The 14,418-nt window shown below is 41.6% G+C and overlaps 1 protein-coding gene across 1 annotated transcript in view; it reads right to left on the reverse strand.

Annotated features, from left to right (window-relative positions):
* TRIM66 (tripartite motif containing 66) overlaps positions 1-13,283 on the reverse strand; it is a 55,273-nt gene extending 41,990 nt beyond the window's left edge. The window contains exons 1-3 of the mRNA XM_063117249.1: positions 13,197-13,283; positions 8,385-8,490; positions 3,272-3,419 (exon numbers count right to left, since the gene is read on the reverse strand). Coding sequence (XP_062973319.1) covers positions 3,272-3,419; positions 8,385-8,393 — 157 coding nt within the window. The 5' untranslated portion in view covers positions 8,394-8,490; positions 13,197-13,283. The remainder of the gene's footprint in view (positions 1-3,271; positions 3,420-8,384; positions 8,491-13,196) is intronic.
* Between the last annotated feature and the right edge of the window lie 1,135 nt (positions 13,284-14,418).

Here is a 14,418-nt window from a genome sequence, read left to right on the forward strand (position 1 = left end):
ACCAGAGCCACCCCTCCCCTTGCTGGTGGAAGGCAACCAATCACCTGTAGGCTTCCACCAGGACCAGGACCGGATCAGCCCCAGAGCGAGGACAGACAGCAAAAGAGCCATGCTGACTTTGCTCCTACTGAAAACGTTGCTGTAAATCTCTGACGTTTTCAAAGTGCAGCTTCGCAAGAAAGCCCAGCAGTGGCTGCAAATCTGTGGTTGGGTCATATAATGATGAAATTCAGATTTGCAGCCACTGCAGGACTTTCCCTGCGGGACTAGCCCCATACTTCAGTTTCTGAAGGTGAACAGGCCAGGGCCTCATCCGTACCTAAATGTTCCCAGGGCTGGATTTTGGGACAGGCAACCCAGGCAATTGCCTAGGTGCTAAGCTGGGGGAGGCTGCCCTTGACTATCTACTCAACAGCTGAAATAAATAGTAAAAACAGTTCAGATAGCACTAATACATACATATTGACAGATCCTAGCATGCAGATGTATCATGCATGCTAATAGCGCATCAAAGTCATGAAACAGGCTACAGATGCAATTTTAAAAACAAGACAGGAATGAAATGAAGACGCCACCCCTGGGATGGAGCAGATCAGAGAAAGGGAATGATATGGGGAAAACAATGTGGCTCTGCACAAGTCTGCAGAAAAGCAGCATCTTTCTTGGCCTGCCTTGCAGCGTGTTCGTCTGCCCAGCCATCTTCAGCGATGCTCTAGAATTTCTAGGCCACTTTTCAGCCAGACAAAATGGCAGCCAAGGTATAGAAAAAAGTCAATGTGGCTGTGTGGACTCACAGAGTACATTGTCTTCCCTAGCCATTCCCCCTGACAGCAGAAGTGGTGCTTGTGGGCTTCTCATAGCTATTATTTATTTATTTATTTAATTACATTTATATACCGCCCCACAGCCGAAGCTCTCTGGGCGGTTTACAACATTTAAACCGGCTATCTGGTTGGCCACCGGAGGGAACAGGATGCTGGATAGATCTTTGGCCTAATCCATCCAGGTAATTCTTGTTATGTTCTTAAGTGGCGCCAGACGTTCACATTTGGCGCCCCAGGGGTGAATTGGATGGAGGATGTGGAGGTGGGGGAAGAGAGAGAGAGAGAATGCAATGAGCATGTGGAAAGGTCCAGTATTTTAGGGGACAGAGTTTCTGTGCCCTCGAGAGTCTCTCCCCATGGCTTTAATTCATGTTCCCCTACACACATAACCCCTGCTACTGCTCACTTTTAATTCTCTTCTTTCTGGAATAGAGCTTGCAAGCTGAGCATTATGATGCAAAACAAACAAATTTCCATATATAGTTCATCTGCATAACCTATTCTAAGCACATCATCTGGGTCTTCTTGGCACACGGTGTAGGCATTTGTCAGCAAAGCAGGAAGAAGATAGCCTGTCCTAAGCATCCCCTTAATTTGCTTAATTCAACCACTAAACAATTCAGTCCTCAAAGCTCTGTACAAAATGCTTCTGTTTCTATGATATTATCCATATTTATCCATCCTCGGGCTTCAGTGCGCAGACTGTGAGGACGAAACTTTTCCCACATCAGTAGGTGTAGACGGTTTTCCCTTCCCCCCAGAACCGTGCCTAATAAATATTGATATGTGTGCGTGCATCAGATGCCTTAGCCCCTGATAGTTTGTTCTGATTCAATCACTTAATGCTAGCTTCAAAGGAAGGAAAACTACAGGGCACTAATGGAGGAGATTGGACATAAAGAGGCTCTTTTTTCTTTTTTCTTTTGTTACAGCCATGCCTGCCTCCCAGGACAACATAGCTCTGAACAGCTAAGTGGAAAGGCATTTACATTCTTCAGGCAACTTTCCAGCCAAGTTCCCATACTGAAGATTTGCTCCACCTCATTTCCACAAATACACAACCGTCTTTCACCCCGTCCAGATGTAATGTGCAATAAAGCATGTTGCATATTGTGTTAACTTGCCACTTGGACATAAGACTGCTACATATTTTATTGGGGGAATTGCATTTTTAACTTTGACGCCATGTTTTATTCTTGATGGACATGCAATTATCTGACATCTTCATTCTGTTGCCCTTATATGAGTTTTAAATAAATAGAATTAACAAATTATGGGGAAGCCGGGCTGTTCCAGAGGCATTTCCTGCATTGAGCAGGGGGTTGGACTCGATGGCCTTGTAGGCCCCTTCCAACTCTGCTATTCTATGATTCTATGATTCATTTTACATACTGAAGACTGAAACTTTGGGGTTTGATTCAACAAAACATTACCACTCTAACGGGTAGGAAATGCCCCCTGAGGGTAAAGGCCTTCCTTCAGAAGTGAATACCCCCCCCAAAAAATTAGGGGGCCTCTTCACATCTTCACTCCTTCGTCTAAGGGAAGAACATTTCATAGTGCCATTGGCTAAGATTTCCCCTCTGCATTACGTATATTTCTGATGAGATGGAGAGGAATCTGGGATCTGGTGCAGACTGGCTGGGGGATTGATTTTGCCTTCTAGTACATTTATAAGAATACTTCTCATGGACAACCAGTTCTACAGGAAAGCTCGTTTCTTTAACATGAACTCATTCTCGTATTTGTATCTGGCAGCCTTCATTAGAGCTAGCGTTATGCTTGGTACTGGGTCTGGCTTAGCCATGAAGTTCTTTAGCAAGCCTTCAGCAAGTAGCAGTCTTTTTTCTAACAAGGTGTTAATCTGCTATTAATCTGCTCTTCTTGTTGTTGTTTATTCGTTCAGTCGTTTCCGACTCTTCGTGACTTCATGGACCAGCCCACGCCAGAGCTTTCTGTCGGCTGTCGCCACCCCCAGCTTCCCCAAGGTCAAGTCTGTCACCTCCAGAATATCATCTGCTCTAGAGGCAAATTAATTCCACGTTTTTGTCACAGAATTGAGATCTCAGCACTACATGAGGAGTGTTTCCTTCCCTGCTTTTCCACTACATAATCTCTAGGTGGCACTATGGTATGGGAAGAGTGCAAACACACAAGAGAAAATCATGTTTTTTTTGGCTTTCACAATTAAATACTGCTCTAAAAAAACCTCACTGAAAGTCCTGGTTAGACACAAAAAGAAAACTGTAGGGTCACAATGTCGTCTAAAGAGCCCATACGACTGTGAGTGACAACTACACAATAAATGCCTTGTGTAGAAAAACCAGGGGTCGGCAACACTCACTCACACACACAAACACACACGCACAGAGAGTCTGTGACTGAAATGCAATATCGATTGTTCAGAATAAGGAAGAGAGAAAGACACCATGAGATTAGATTTCTACCTGAACATCCCTTCAATGCAATCGGCAGGAAATGTTCTCCTGTTTCCTTGATGTGACCGTGTTCTTCTGTACACAAGCTGCATAGCCATTTGTTGCAATTAGTACACAAACTGTGTGCAGGCCTCTTCTCTTTACATCCAGAACAATTCTAAAATAACAAAAACAACAAAGGTTTGGAGTTGAATAAACATATAATCAAATGTGGGGTGCCTTCCATTAGCTTGTAGAGATGCCTGATTTTAATGCAGATTTGGAAGCTAGTCTTGTAAGGATGGCACTTCTCTCACAATGTTGCAAGTCAATAGCACTTTGAGGCCCACCGAGCTGGAGTGAGTTGTAGTCCAAAGCATCTGGGGGGCATCAGGTCACCTACCCCTCCTTCAACCAATGGAACATGTGGATCGGAGTAGGAGGTTGCAAGAATCCAAAACAGAATCAGAAATGAACCAACATGTTGCATTTTCTCTATGATAATATTAACCCTGAAAATGTAATAGACTTTTAACTGATGCCAATCTTAACCTGCTTCTATGATGAAACTAGAGAAGAAGATGTAAATGTCTCTCAGGACATCGGACATTATGCAAAGTGCACTGAAGTTGGAAGAATACCTAATTACTCCATAGGTTTTATTGAAGTCAACAGTTGCTTCCCAACAACCTTTGTATGTATAATAATAATAATAATAATAATAATAATAATAATAACAACAATTTATTTCTTACCCGCCTCTCCCTCTGGATCGAGGCGAGGAACAACATTAAATACAACAATACAATACATAAAACTGGTTAAAAGAGCATATAAAACTGATACAATATTAAAATAACAATCACAACATCATAAAATTCTTAGGTTTAAAATCCATCTGGGTAGGCCTGCTGGAAAAGGCTAGTCTTTATGGGGTGCTCCCTCCCTGGCAGGATTTCCAACCCCTCCCTTTAAATTTTATTTTATCTTTCTTAGGAGAAAAATAGAAGCATGGAGCCTTGCTCCAAGATTAAAAAAACACCTCAGGGTAAGTACCCAACTTTTTTAATGTGGAGCTTTGGGCTTTGTCCCTGGATCGTTTTGGAGTGGCAGCTGTGTCATGTAGATCACCTGTCGCCACACCGAAGCTACTGCGGGGAAAAGCGCCTATGTAGACGAGCCCTTAAACTCAGAGAGGGAGTATTAAGCTATCAAATCTCTTCCAGCAGGCCATTCCACAGTTTGGGAGAGGCAGAAGAAAAGGTCCTCTGGATAACAGTTGTCAGCCTAGGTGTGGCTGACTGGAGTAAATTCTTCCCAGAGGACCTGAGTGTGCAGGGTGGATTGTACGGGAGAAGGCAATCCCGCAGGTAACCTAGACCCAAACCATGTAGGGCTTTAACCAACACTTTATACTTCACACGGAAACTAATTGGCAGCCAGTGAAGTGATTTTAAAGTTGGTGTAATATGGTGTACTGGTGACCAACTTGGCTGCTATATTTTGAAGTAGTTGAAGTCTGCTCCCAGGCACCACCTGCCTAACTTTAGAGATAGTGACGAGACTCAGAATATGCCCATGAAACAAGAGGGCTGAGGAAAAGTGCACATAAAGGACTTCTCTTGATCCGTAACCGTGATTAAACTGGAGCCCTCCCCAGGCATTCAGTTTGAATGCATGAAGACGCAAGTGAGAGGAATACATGGAGGCAACCCTACGATAGAGGTACAGAAACTTAGGTACAGGGCCCCAATCCCTTTCTTTGGGATTCCCCAGATTGCCACACCCTTTCCCCAGCCCCAGCCCCTTTCTCCCAATGGGCCTGTTCAGACAACACACTAAGCCATGCTTAGGCCACTAACCCTTTTGCAGCAAATGGTTAGTGAGCGTGTTTAAACCGTGGTTATGCAGCCACCATGGTTAGGAATGGTTCACACGACACGCTAAGTCATGGTTCATATGACACACTAAGCTGTAATGTTTAGCTCAAAATGCTTAACCACCATGGCTTAGTATGTGGTCTTAGCAGGGTCAATGATAGATTATTTATTGGTTTTCCAGCTATTATGCATTTTTACCCATTCTCAAAGCTTGACATTCCTCTCCTGAGGCTTAGGTACTGGTTATAAGAGTTTTAAAATAAAGTATGCCAGTATTATTGGCCCTGCCCCCTTGGCCCCACCTATCACTGGGCTGTGGCCCTGAGAGTTACTCCAAAATGGAATTTGGTCCTTGGGCCGAAACAGGCTCAGCACTTGTACCCTACGCGCACAGAGTGTTATCCCTTTCAGACTGAGCCAATCACAGAGCAGTGAGGGAACAGGACTGCCACATACACCTAAGGGGGCAGTTTTAACCCTATGTGCTCCTGCTTGCCCCTTCCTGCTTTCAAACTGAATGCCTGAAAAGAGCTATCGCATCAGTATAATCAACCTACATGTTTTGGAAAGATAAGACATAATTCCTCCTATTTCATCTTTTGCTACTTACACTATTGTGCTACTAGCAAATGTGCATATCAGTCTAAAACCCCTGTCCTATTTTTTGCTGTAAGGAGATGAACAGAAAGCAAACACTGCTGCATGTCAGAATATAAAAGATTCCAATCAAATGTTATAGTAAATCACCTATTGTGCCTGTTAAAAAAAAACTGATCAAATTATCTAGCAGGATCTCCTTTATTTTTTTGTTCCCAGGCAACACTGTTAGGGTGATCAACCCCTAGAGGGCCATTTGTGGAAAAACAAAACCAGCAGGCTCTTCCTGGAGGTGTTATTTTTAAGTAGACAGACCATCGCTAGTATTTTTGTCTTCAAAGCTCTTTAGAAATATGAATCCTCCTCACGAGGCTTTTCTGGAGCTGATGTTCCAGTTTTATACTTCCTCCCGGTTTCCTTGGTTCATCTTTTCAAAGCAGTGAAAAGGTGGCAAAGAACTGCTATTGTGAATAGTAAAACAGTGAGAAGCAAGAATCAAAGGCAGAATAGAGACTTTAAAAATTAGGGATGCTTTGGGAATTTGATCTTTGCGGATTGCAATACAATCTAGCCTGCTCCATACGTCTTGGGGTAATATGAAGATCAGAACATAGTTTTCCTTTGGATTCCCCATGTCTCTGTATTTTGTGATGCAATTCCTAGGTAAAAAATGTATCAAAGTGTGTGGTGTTATTGTTGTTGCTTTAAAAAATGTATTTTGAGATCAAGTATGTGTAAAAATGCCCATCTTGAGAGAAAATACATTCAAAAACATATTTAAATGCAAATTTGATCTACAGATGCTCCAAGCACTACGTCCTTCCATTCTTTATCCTAAAGTGGACCGTAGTCCACAAAAGCATATGCCATAATAGGACTCTAAGGAAGGGATGGGGAACCTCCAGCCGGATACAGACTGTGGGTGTTCCCCATACAGTCTGCCAGTGTCTTCCTCATGCCCTGACCCCTGTCTTAGAAGGGAAAAGCTCTTATCTCTAGCACGTTCCTCCTGCGCAGCAGGAAAAATCTCCCTAACAGCTTTTCCCTACAGGGGAGAGGGGGCGGAGCCTGGGGAGGAAGTTGCTGAGTGATTCAGTCCCCTGGGATGAAAAAGGTTCACTACTTCTCATTTAAAGTGCCACAAACTCTTACCTTGTTTTTGCTGCAAGCAATGTACAGCTTCTTCTCTGGAAACTGTGATAATGGCCTTGTTCAGAAGACACCTTAAACCACCATGGTTTAAGGTGTCTTCTGAACAGGGCCAATGTAGTTTATTTAGAGGACTCTATTAATTACATATGGTTCTGGTACAGGGTGCAAGCATACACACTTGAAAGTATTTCTTCTGTGATGGAATTCAAGACAGCATACACGGGTCTGCTATCCATGCACTGACAAGACCCACTTAAGCTTCAGCAAGGTTGCTGCCTTGAGACTATGCCCTTATAGCAAACAGCAACTAAACTGGGAAACACATCCAGAGTAAAAACACAGAAGATTGACAGTGAAGAGAGGCGAGACTCATATCCCTATCTATGAAATGGAAATCTCAATGCTGCAAAGTTTATTGAGTTCAAGCAAAATAGACTACTTTGCCAGCTGCGCCCCTTCCTAGAGTTAGAAGACCTAAAGACGGTAGTGCACGCACTGGCAACTTCAAGGCTCGACTTCTGCGATGCGCTCCACATAGGGCTGCCTTTGTGCCTAGTCCGGAAATTTCAACTAGTTCAAAATATGGCAACCTAGGCGTAACCATATCACACCAGTTTAAAAATCTCTTCACTGGCTGCCAATTAGTTTCCGAGCGAAGTATAAAGTGTTGGTTATTACCTTTAAAGCCCTACATGGTTAGGGTCCAGGCTACCTGCGGGATCGCCTTCTCCCGTACAATCCACCCTGCACACTCAGGTCCTCTGGGAAAAATTTACTTCAGCTAGCAAAAACTAGATTAACAACTGTTACCCAGAGGACCTTCTCTTCTGCTGCTCCCAGACTGTGGAATGGCCTGCCGGAGGAGACTCGTCAACTTAACAGTCTACTAGCATTCAAGAAAGCTATAAAGACTCATCTCTTCCGGCAGGCCTATCCAGTGGAATTTTAAGATGTTTTTAGAATGCTTTTAGGATGTTTTTAACAATGTATATTATGTTTTAATTCAGTTTTATGTATTTTATTGTTTATTGTTGTTCCCTGCTTCGATCAGAATGGAGAGGTGGGTAAGAAATAATAATAATAATAATAATAATAATAATAATAATAATAATAATAATAATAATAATATTGAAAGATTTCAGCTTTGCATGGTCTACTGATATTTTATCTAGAATTGGCTTCGGCTCGAGGTGGCTAATCTGGTCCCAAACCAGATTCTGGTAAAGGAGGCTGAATTGGCCCGCTTCAGGGTTTGGGACTGAGGCAGTGCACACCCCTAAATGAAACAATTAGGTTGAACAGAGACCTTGCAGACCACAGTAATCCTGTCTCCCTGAAGCCATGTTGCAGATGATGCCCTGGTGGACACATCTGAATAGCTCTCAGATGTACTGTTTCAGTACACCTGTTGCTCACAAAAATGGTATTGTTGCGGCTGATGTTGGAAACTGCACAGCAGTTACTAATCTGTTTACCAACTGTATATACTACGGTTCAAAGTATTTTCTACTTACCCTTGCCATATCTGGGTTTATTGTAGCAAAATTCTCCAAGAAATCAATGTTCAGCTACATTCCTTGGTAAATAGAATTGTTTGCAAATCAGGGCATGGGATGATACCTAAATAAAAAGATGGAAAAGAAGAGCACCACGATTCAGGAGATAAATTTAACTAGACAATAAGGTATTTTTTTAAGAAGTACACTGAAAATATTTTGTGTGTACATCTAGGCATAATATGTGCACACAATGATGGAGATACGCCTCCTGGTCTGGGACTGGCCATTGTTCCCTGCTGAATGTAGATATATACAATTTGTTATGTGTCCTTGCAGAAGACTAAAGAAGGTCCAAGGGTCCCAGGTTCAATCCCTCACATCTCCAAATAGGGCTGATAAAGACTCCAGTCTGAAAATCCAGAAAGCCACTGCCAGTCCATGTAGACAATGCCAAGCCAGATGGATGAATGGTTTGACTCACTGGGCCTGTTCAGACAACATGCTAAGCCACTGTTGTTTTTATACTGTTGTCTTTATGTTTTTAATGGTTTTAAATTTTGTATACTTTTTTTAATATTTACTGTTTTTAACTTTTGTAAACCGCCCAGAGAGCTTCGGCTACGGGGCGGTATATAAATGTAATAAATAAATAAACAAAAATAAATAAATGGATAGGCTGCTCACCTTTTTGCAGCAAGTGATTAGTGAGCATGTTTAAACCGTGGTTATGTAGTCACCATGGTTAGGAACACAACACGCTAAGTCATGGTTCACACAACATGCTAAGCCATAATGTTTACTTCAAAATGCTTAACCATCATGGTTCAGCATGTTGTCTGAACAGGGCTAGTAGAAGGCACTTTCCTTTTTAAGAACAGCCTGTTTTTCATTTTACCAAAACGTTTTCAGAAAATGTGAAGTTTCATCTCCAAACTAGTTTTTAAATGATGGATTGTCATGGACCAGCAACTCCCTCTTTTGTGAGTGGAAAGGAAAATGGGCAAAGTACTGTACCCCCACTACTTTTTGCCCTGCCCTTCCTGTTATCTCTTCCACCTTCACCAGGTGGAAATCTTTTGTTTTTTTCTTGGCTGCCTCCACCAAATCAGCCTTGAAATTCTCTGGATCTCCAGTAACTACTTTAGGTCGTGGGGTGGGGGTTGGTTGTTAGACATGTGGTGAGTGGCCCAAAAAGATACATTACCACAACATTTCAAATAACAAAGTAGACTTTTTTATTTACTAAAGAACAATGTTAATAGGAAAAGGTTCTAAAATCTGAATGTATGCATACACATACATATATACATACACACTCACACTCCACAAACAAAACCATACAAGCAATAGGGAAATAAAACAACCATGGACAAAGAGCACCCAACTAACTGAACTAGATTGTGTTCTTATTTTATCCAGGTCCTTATACAAGCAATATCTTACTGTCATTGGTACAGTTTGCTCAACCAGTTCTCCAGTTCCAGCAGGTCTGACTCTTGCTTTCAGCTGGAACACTGGTCTTCTTTCTTTCCTTCTGTCTATCAGTCAATCAATCAATCAATCAGGAGAATATGTTGTTCATTTCTGCAAACTAAGTTTCTGTTTCCTGAGTTTAATTTTCTTTCTCTCTCTTCCTCTGACCTTCTGTTGAACTTTATAATCCCCTGTTCCAATGAATGCAAATTCCTGGACTCCACATTCTTACTAAAGTTTTGATCTCTAACCTTTACACTGAAACAGACTAGCATGCGCACACACAGAGGGAGATTTAACCCAATAATATCCTAAAACCAAACTAAAGTCAGAAATGGAGGATAGATTTGTTCCATCAAATGGACAATTAAAAAAGGAAGGAAAGAAGAACATGAATATCATCTATTTGTTATACACAGGAATGGGTGATGTGGCCATTGATTATTCATTTTTTGAAAGTTACTTCAACCAAACGTTCACATGTCATTATGCTCCTCAAATTTGTCCAGTTGCATTCATTTCAGATCCCTGGATGTTTTCCTACAAAATTGCTTTCAGCTAGGGCAGCAACATATGCTGATAATGGCTCCCAAAAGTTTGAAAGTTAGCTGGAAATAGCTAGAGACAATTGTACGCTGGCTTCCTTTTAGTGTTGACATGCCTACTACAGCAAGACGCTGCTACATAGAAGCAGAAATGTAGAAGGGTATTCTCAGGAGATGTGGCTAGTATTTGTTCTGAATGAGTCACATGAACAACAAAATGGACCAGAGAATACCTTTGCCTCTGTGTGGCTGTAACCCACCATGAAGCCTTCAATATGGTGAGATTATGATTCTGAATATATTCCACCACCACCACCACCCAAAAAAATACTGCAACACAATATAGAATACTGCAGGTCTATGAACTGCAAATGAATAGCTGCTTTTGTTAATCCAAGATCTCTTGGGAGTAACACATAATCACATCCTTAGTTCAGCTGAAACTTGCAAAATCTCAACTGAACTGTCATCTTCAGAGCAATATACCCAAGAATATGACATGCCATGCTGGATCAGATCAAAGGCCTACCTAAGCCAGGATTCTCTTCCCACAGTGGAAGCCCACAAACAGTACATAAATTCAACAGCGCCCTCTTGCTCATGTTAGGAACTGATACTTAGGGGAATAATGCTTCTGTTATTGGAGGCAATATATAGCCATCATAACTAGTAACCTCTGATTACCAGATGCTAAACGCAAAGAGGAGGTGGTTAACTATGTTCCAGACCACGCTGCTGGCTAATGCTGAAGACAGAATGGTGGATTGCATGGATGTTTAGTCCAACCAAGCAAAACAATGTTTAAGTAACTCAAAGATCAAAGGACTTCATTGCTCAACACATCTGTTTTAATCTCCTCCCTTGTGTTTCAAGTGAAAACAGAACTTCAGAGCTGTACAACCATCACCCTATATATATTTCCCTCTGATCAATTCATCTTAGCATTAGGCAACATGTTTTTCAGGTCTAAATTTGGTAAACCTATTTAAAATTATATATCTAGAAATATGGTCATGTATAACTCCAGATGACATTGACATCTTATTATAAGCTCACTTTCATATCACAAATGCTCTGTAGAATAGTCAACTATTAACTTGTCTATTACTCGTATGACTAATTAGATTTGTGTCAGTGATTCTCCAAGGCGGGATGTTTCTAGTTGCTAAGTATTCACTGACCTTCGATGCATAGTAAGCTCTGGACCCCAGAGAGGGAAAAATGGAGGGCTGAGGGGAATGAGTAGCAGTGGAAAAGCCAAGGGTGGGGACAGGGAAGCCATGTGTCCTACTTTACTGCAGACTGTCCTTTATTTGAATGCATCTTCAATTTGGACTGTGCAGATTAGAACCATAAAAAGGGAGAGTAGGGGCTTTGAACCTGGTCATCAAGAGTTAGCACCTGGACATCAGACTGAGCAGGTACACAGGTCACTTGTCATAGTCTTGCCCACAATGTTAGGCTGTATTGTATTTCTATTTAAAATATTGGTATTTCTAAATTTGCATTTATAATCTAAATTAGCATAAGCAAATCTTATACAAATTGATGTCCCCTTTTGTTCTTTTTTTTTATGATGATGATGATGATGATGCATTCATTTTTTTTGGGTAATGTGTAAGTGGCCACCCTAGTGGAGGAAGGGTTAAGCATGCCCCTTCCCTCTTATTTTGGTCCAAATCACCTCTTCCTGCTGCCATTTTTCAATAAAATAAATAACCATTGGGGTTTAAATACACATGTCTGTGTATAACATGTTGTTTGACCCTAATTGCACATGCGTGGGCTACAGAACTCAAGCCGGCACAATAAATGAAAATGAAAATGCTGGCTTTTGCTAAACAATTTTTGGCTTTACTGAAACAAAATCTAGCAACTGTCTGGCTGTTCTTTATACCAACATATTTTGTCAACTGTCTCAAAATGTTTTCTTATAAGGCAGGATTATGTATTTTTCTTGGAAATTGGCAGCCAGAAATGAGTTGATAATACAGCCATAGTTATGACAGGGAGTAAAAAAAAGTAGCCACAACAAATTATCTTAAAATACACAGGTTTTTATGTTTTTAATCTTATGTATATAAGAGCAGCTTATGGAATTTTGCTGAGACTCTTTTTTCCTCCCACACCAACAAAATCTCTCTTTCGTTGTTAATTGTAACCTGAAATGGTGCTCCTGGCACTGTCATGTCCCAAAATTGGGCTAATGTGCATTTTCCCACATGCACATATATTTGGCAGCCAATGCATGCATGCTTGTACAGGCAAACAACAAAATATTACATGTGAAGCCATCAGAGGCATTTATTCAAAGTGCAAATGTTTTCCAAGCATGTAAACATCTGAATTTGTCTGTATATCTGAATCACTGAAGGTATTTCGATAACTGAAAGCTCAGGCACCTATGACCTTCAGGCCTCCTAGATAGTAGAGGGAGCCTCTCGAATAGAAAAAAATACAAAAAGCAAAAAAGTAGGTGCTAATAGCACAGATAACAGCAAATTGTAGGTCTATGCAGTTACTGCATTAGGCAGATTCCTCCTCTCCCCCCTCCATTTGTTCTTCTGCCTGAATATTGATAACATCTTGCTTTTGGTCCACAACAACTGTGTTTGCATCTTGCTGCCTGAATTCTTTAACCCCACAGGATATAACTGACCTTCAATTACCCTGGGTGGGTTAACCAAGCTCCACTTGGAAGACTTGGTAATTTTAAACCTGTACATTGTAGAAATGCACACTCTCCTCCTCACCCCCCCCACCCCCACTCCCCACTCCCCACTCCACCTCCCATCTCCAGTGCTTTTACCTTCAAAACCTTGATGACATTGCTGACGTTATCAACGCATTTTCCTTTGGAATGGCTATCCAAACTTAATCAGCATCACATGAAGCACGCCGGAAAAATAACCCTGCTGCCTGTTTACAGACAGTGAATCACAGCTGACAGACAGCTGTTCCGAATGGAAACGGGGAGTGCTTGTGCCAGCCTCCTTGCACACTGCCGCTAAGACTATGTTATTCATTCAGGGGTAGGGAAAAAAACACTTCTCATGTTGGCTTACCTGTTCTCTCTAGAAAGCAGCCACTTAAGAGAGATGCACAAGTAAGTGTCTCTTGGCTGAGGAAATGGGTTGTTACTAAGCAGAAGAGCATGCCCAGCGTAATCCCTGGAAACGGCGTTTACTGTACAGCGTCAGGAGTGCTGATGAGAGAAAATGACTAGACCTTCCCGTTGAGCATCTGGGACTCCTTTCTGTTTCTGCAAAGGCCACTTCAAAAACTCGGATCAGGGCACAGAGGTGTGCGATGCAGGGAACAATGCAGCGTGCCTTGTTTTCCTCCCTTACTTTTAGGCCTCCTGCACGTTTGCTGGGATTTTTTTCCTGAATAAAATGCAGTCCCACGGTGAGGCAGGAGTGAGAACAATTACTCTCTTTTTCATCCAGATCGCCTTTAAAGAAACTCCCAACTTGGCTTATAATAGATGTTCAGAAAGGGAGACTATAGTTGTGTCTCAGCATATCAACCCATATAGAAGAAATCACAAACAAATCAGAAACTGTTCACACGGTTTCAGCCTACTAGCCATCAAATCTGCTAAAGTTCAGACCTCAAAGCCATTTTTTTTAAAAAAAAGTATATTTCTTTCTGGAGCCTGCACTTTATAGAGACCTCTTTTAAATATATCATTATTATACCTCCGCTGATGGAGGAAAGAGTATTCAGCATCGCCCTAGAGATTCCCTGTTTGTACGTATAAAGAATGATGCAATCAGTGAATCTAGAAAGCAATCCAACATGGGATTGTACAACTCAAACAACAATGTCTGAAGTGAAGATCAATAGACCAAATTCAGTTCTGGTGTCATCACAAGATCCAAATCAGGATAACTTAATTTCTGCAAAAAGCAGCTCATCCACCTTGAAAAATACAACTGTCCCTTATACGGATTAATGCAACCAGCAGTCTTGACTGAAGGAGGCAGGGATATACACTAATAAACAGGATCCACTTCTTAAAGATTTAC

This window comes from Elgaria multicarinata, chromosome 2 (assembly GCF_023053635.1).
Source record: "Elgaria multicarinata webbii isolate HBS135686 ecotype San Diego chromosome 2, rElgMul1.1.pri, whole genome shotgun sequence".
NCBI lineage: Eukaryota > Metazoa > Chordata > Lepidosauria > Squamata > Anguidae > Elgaria > Elgaria multicarinata.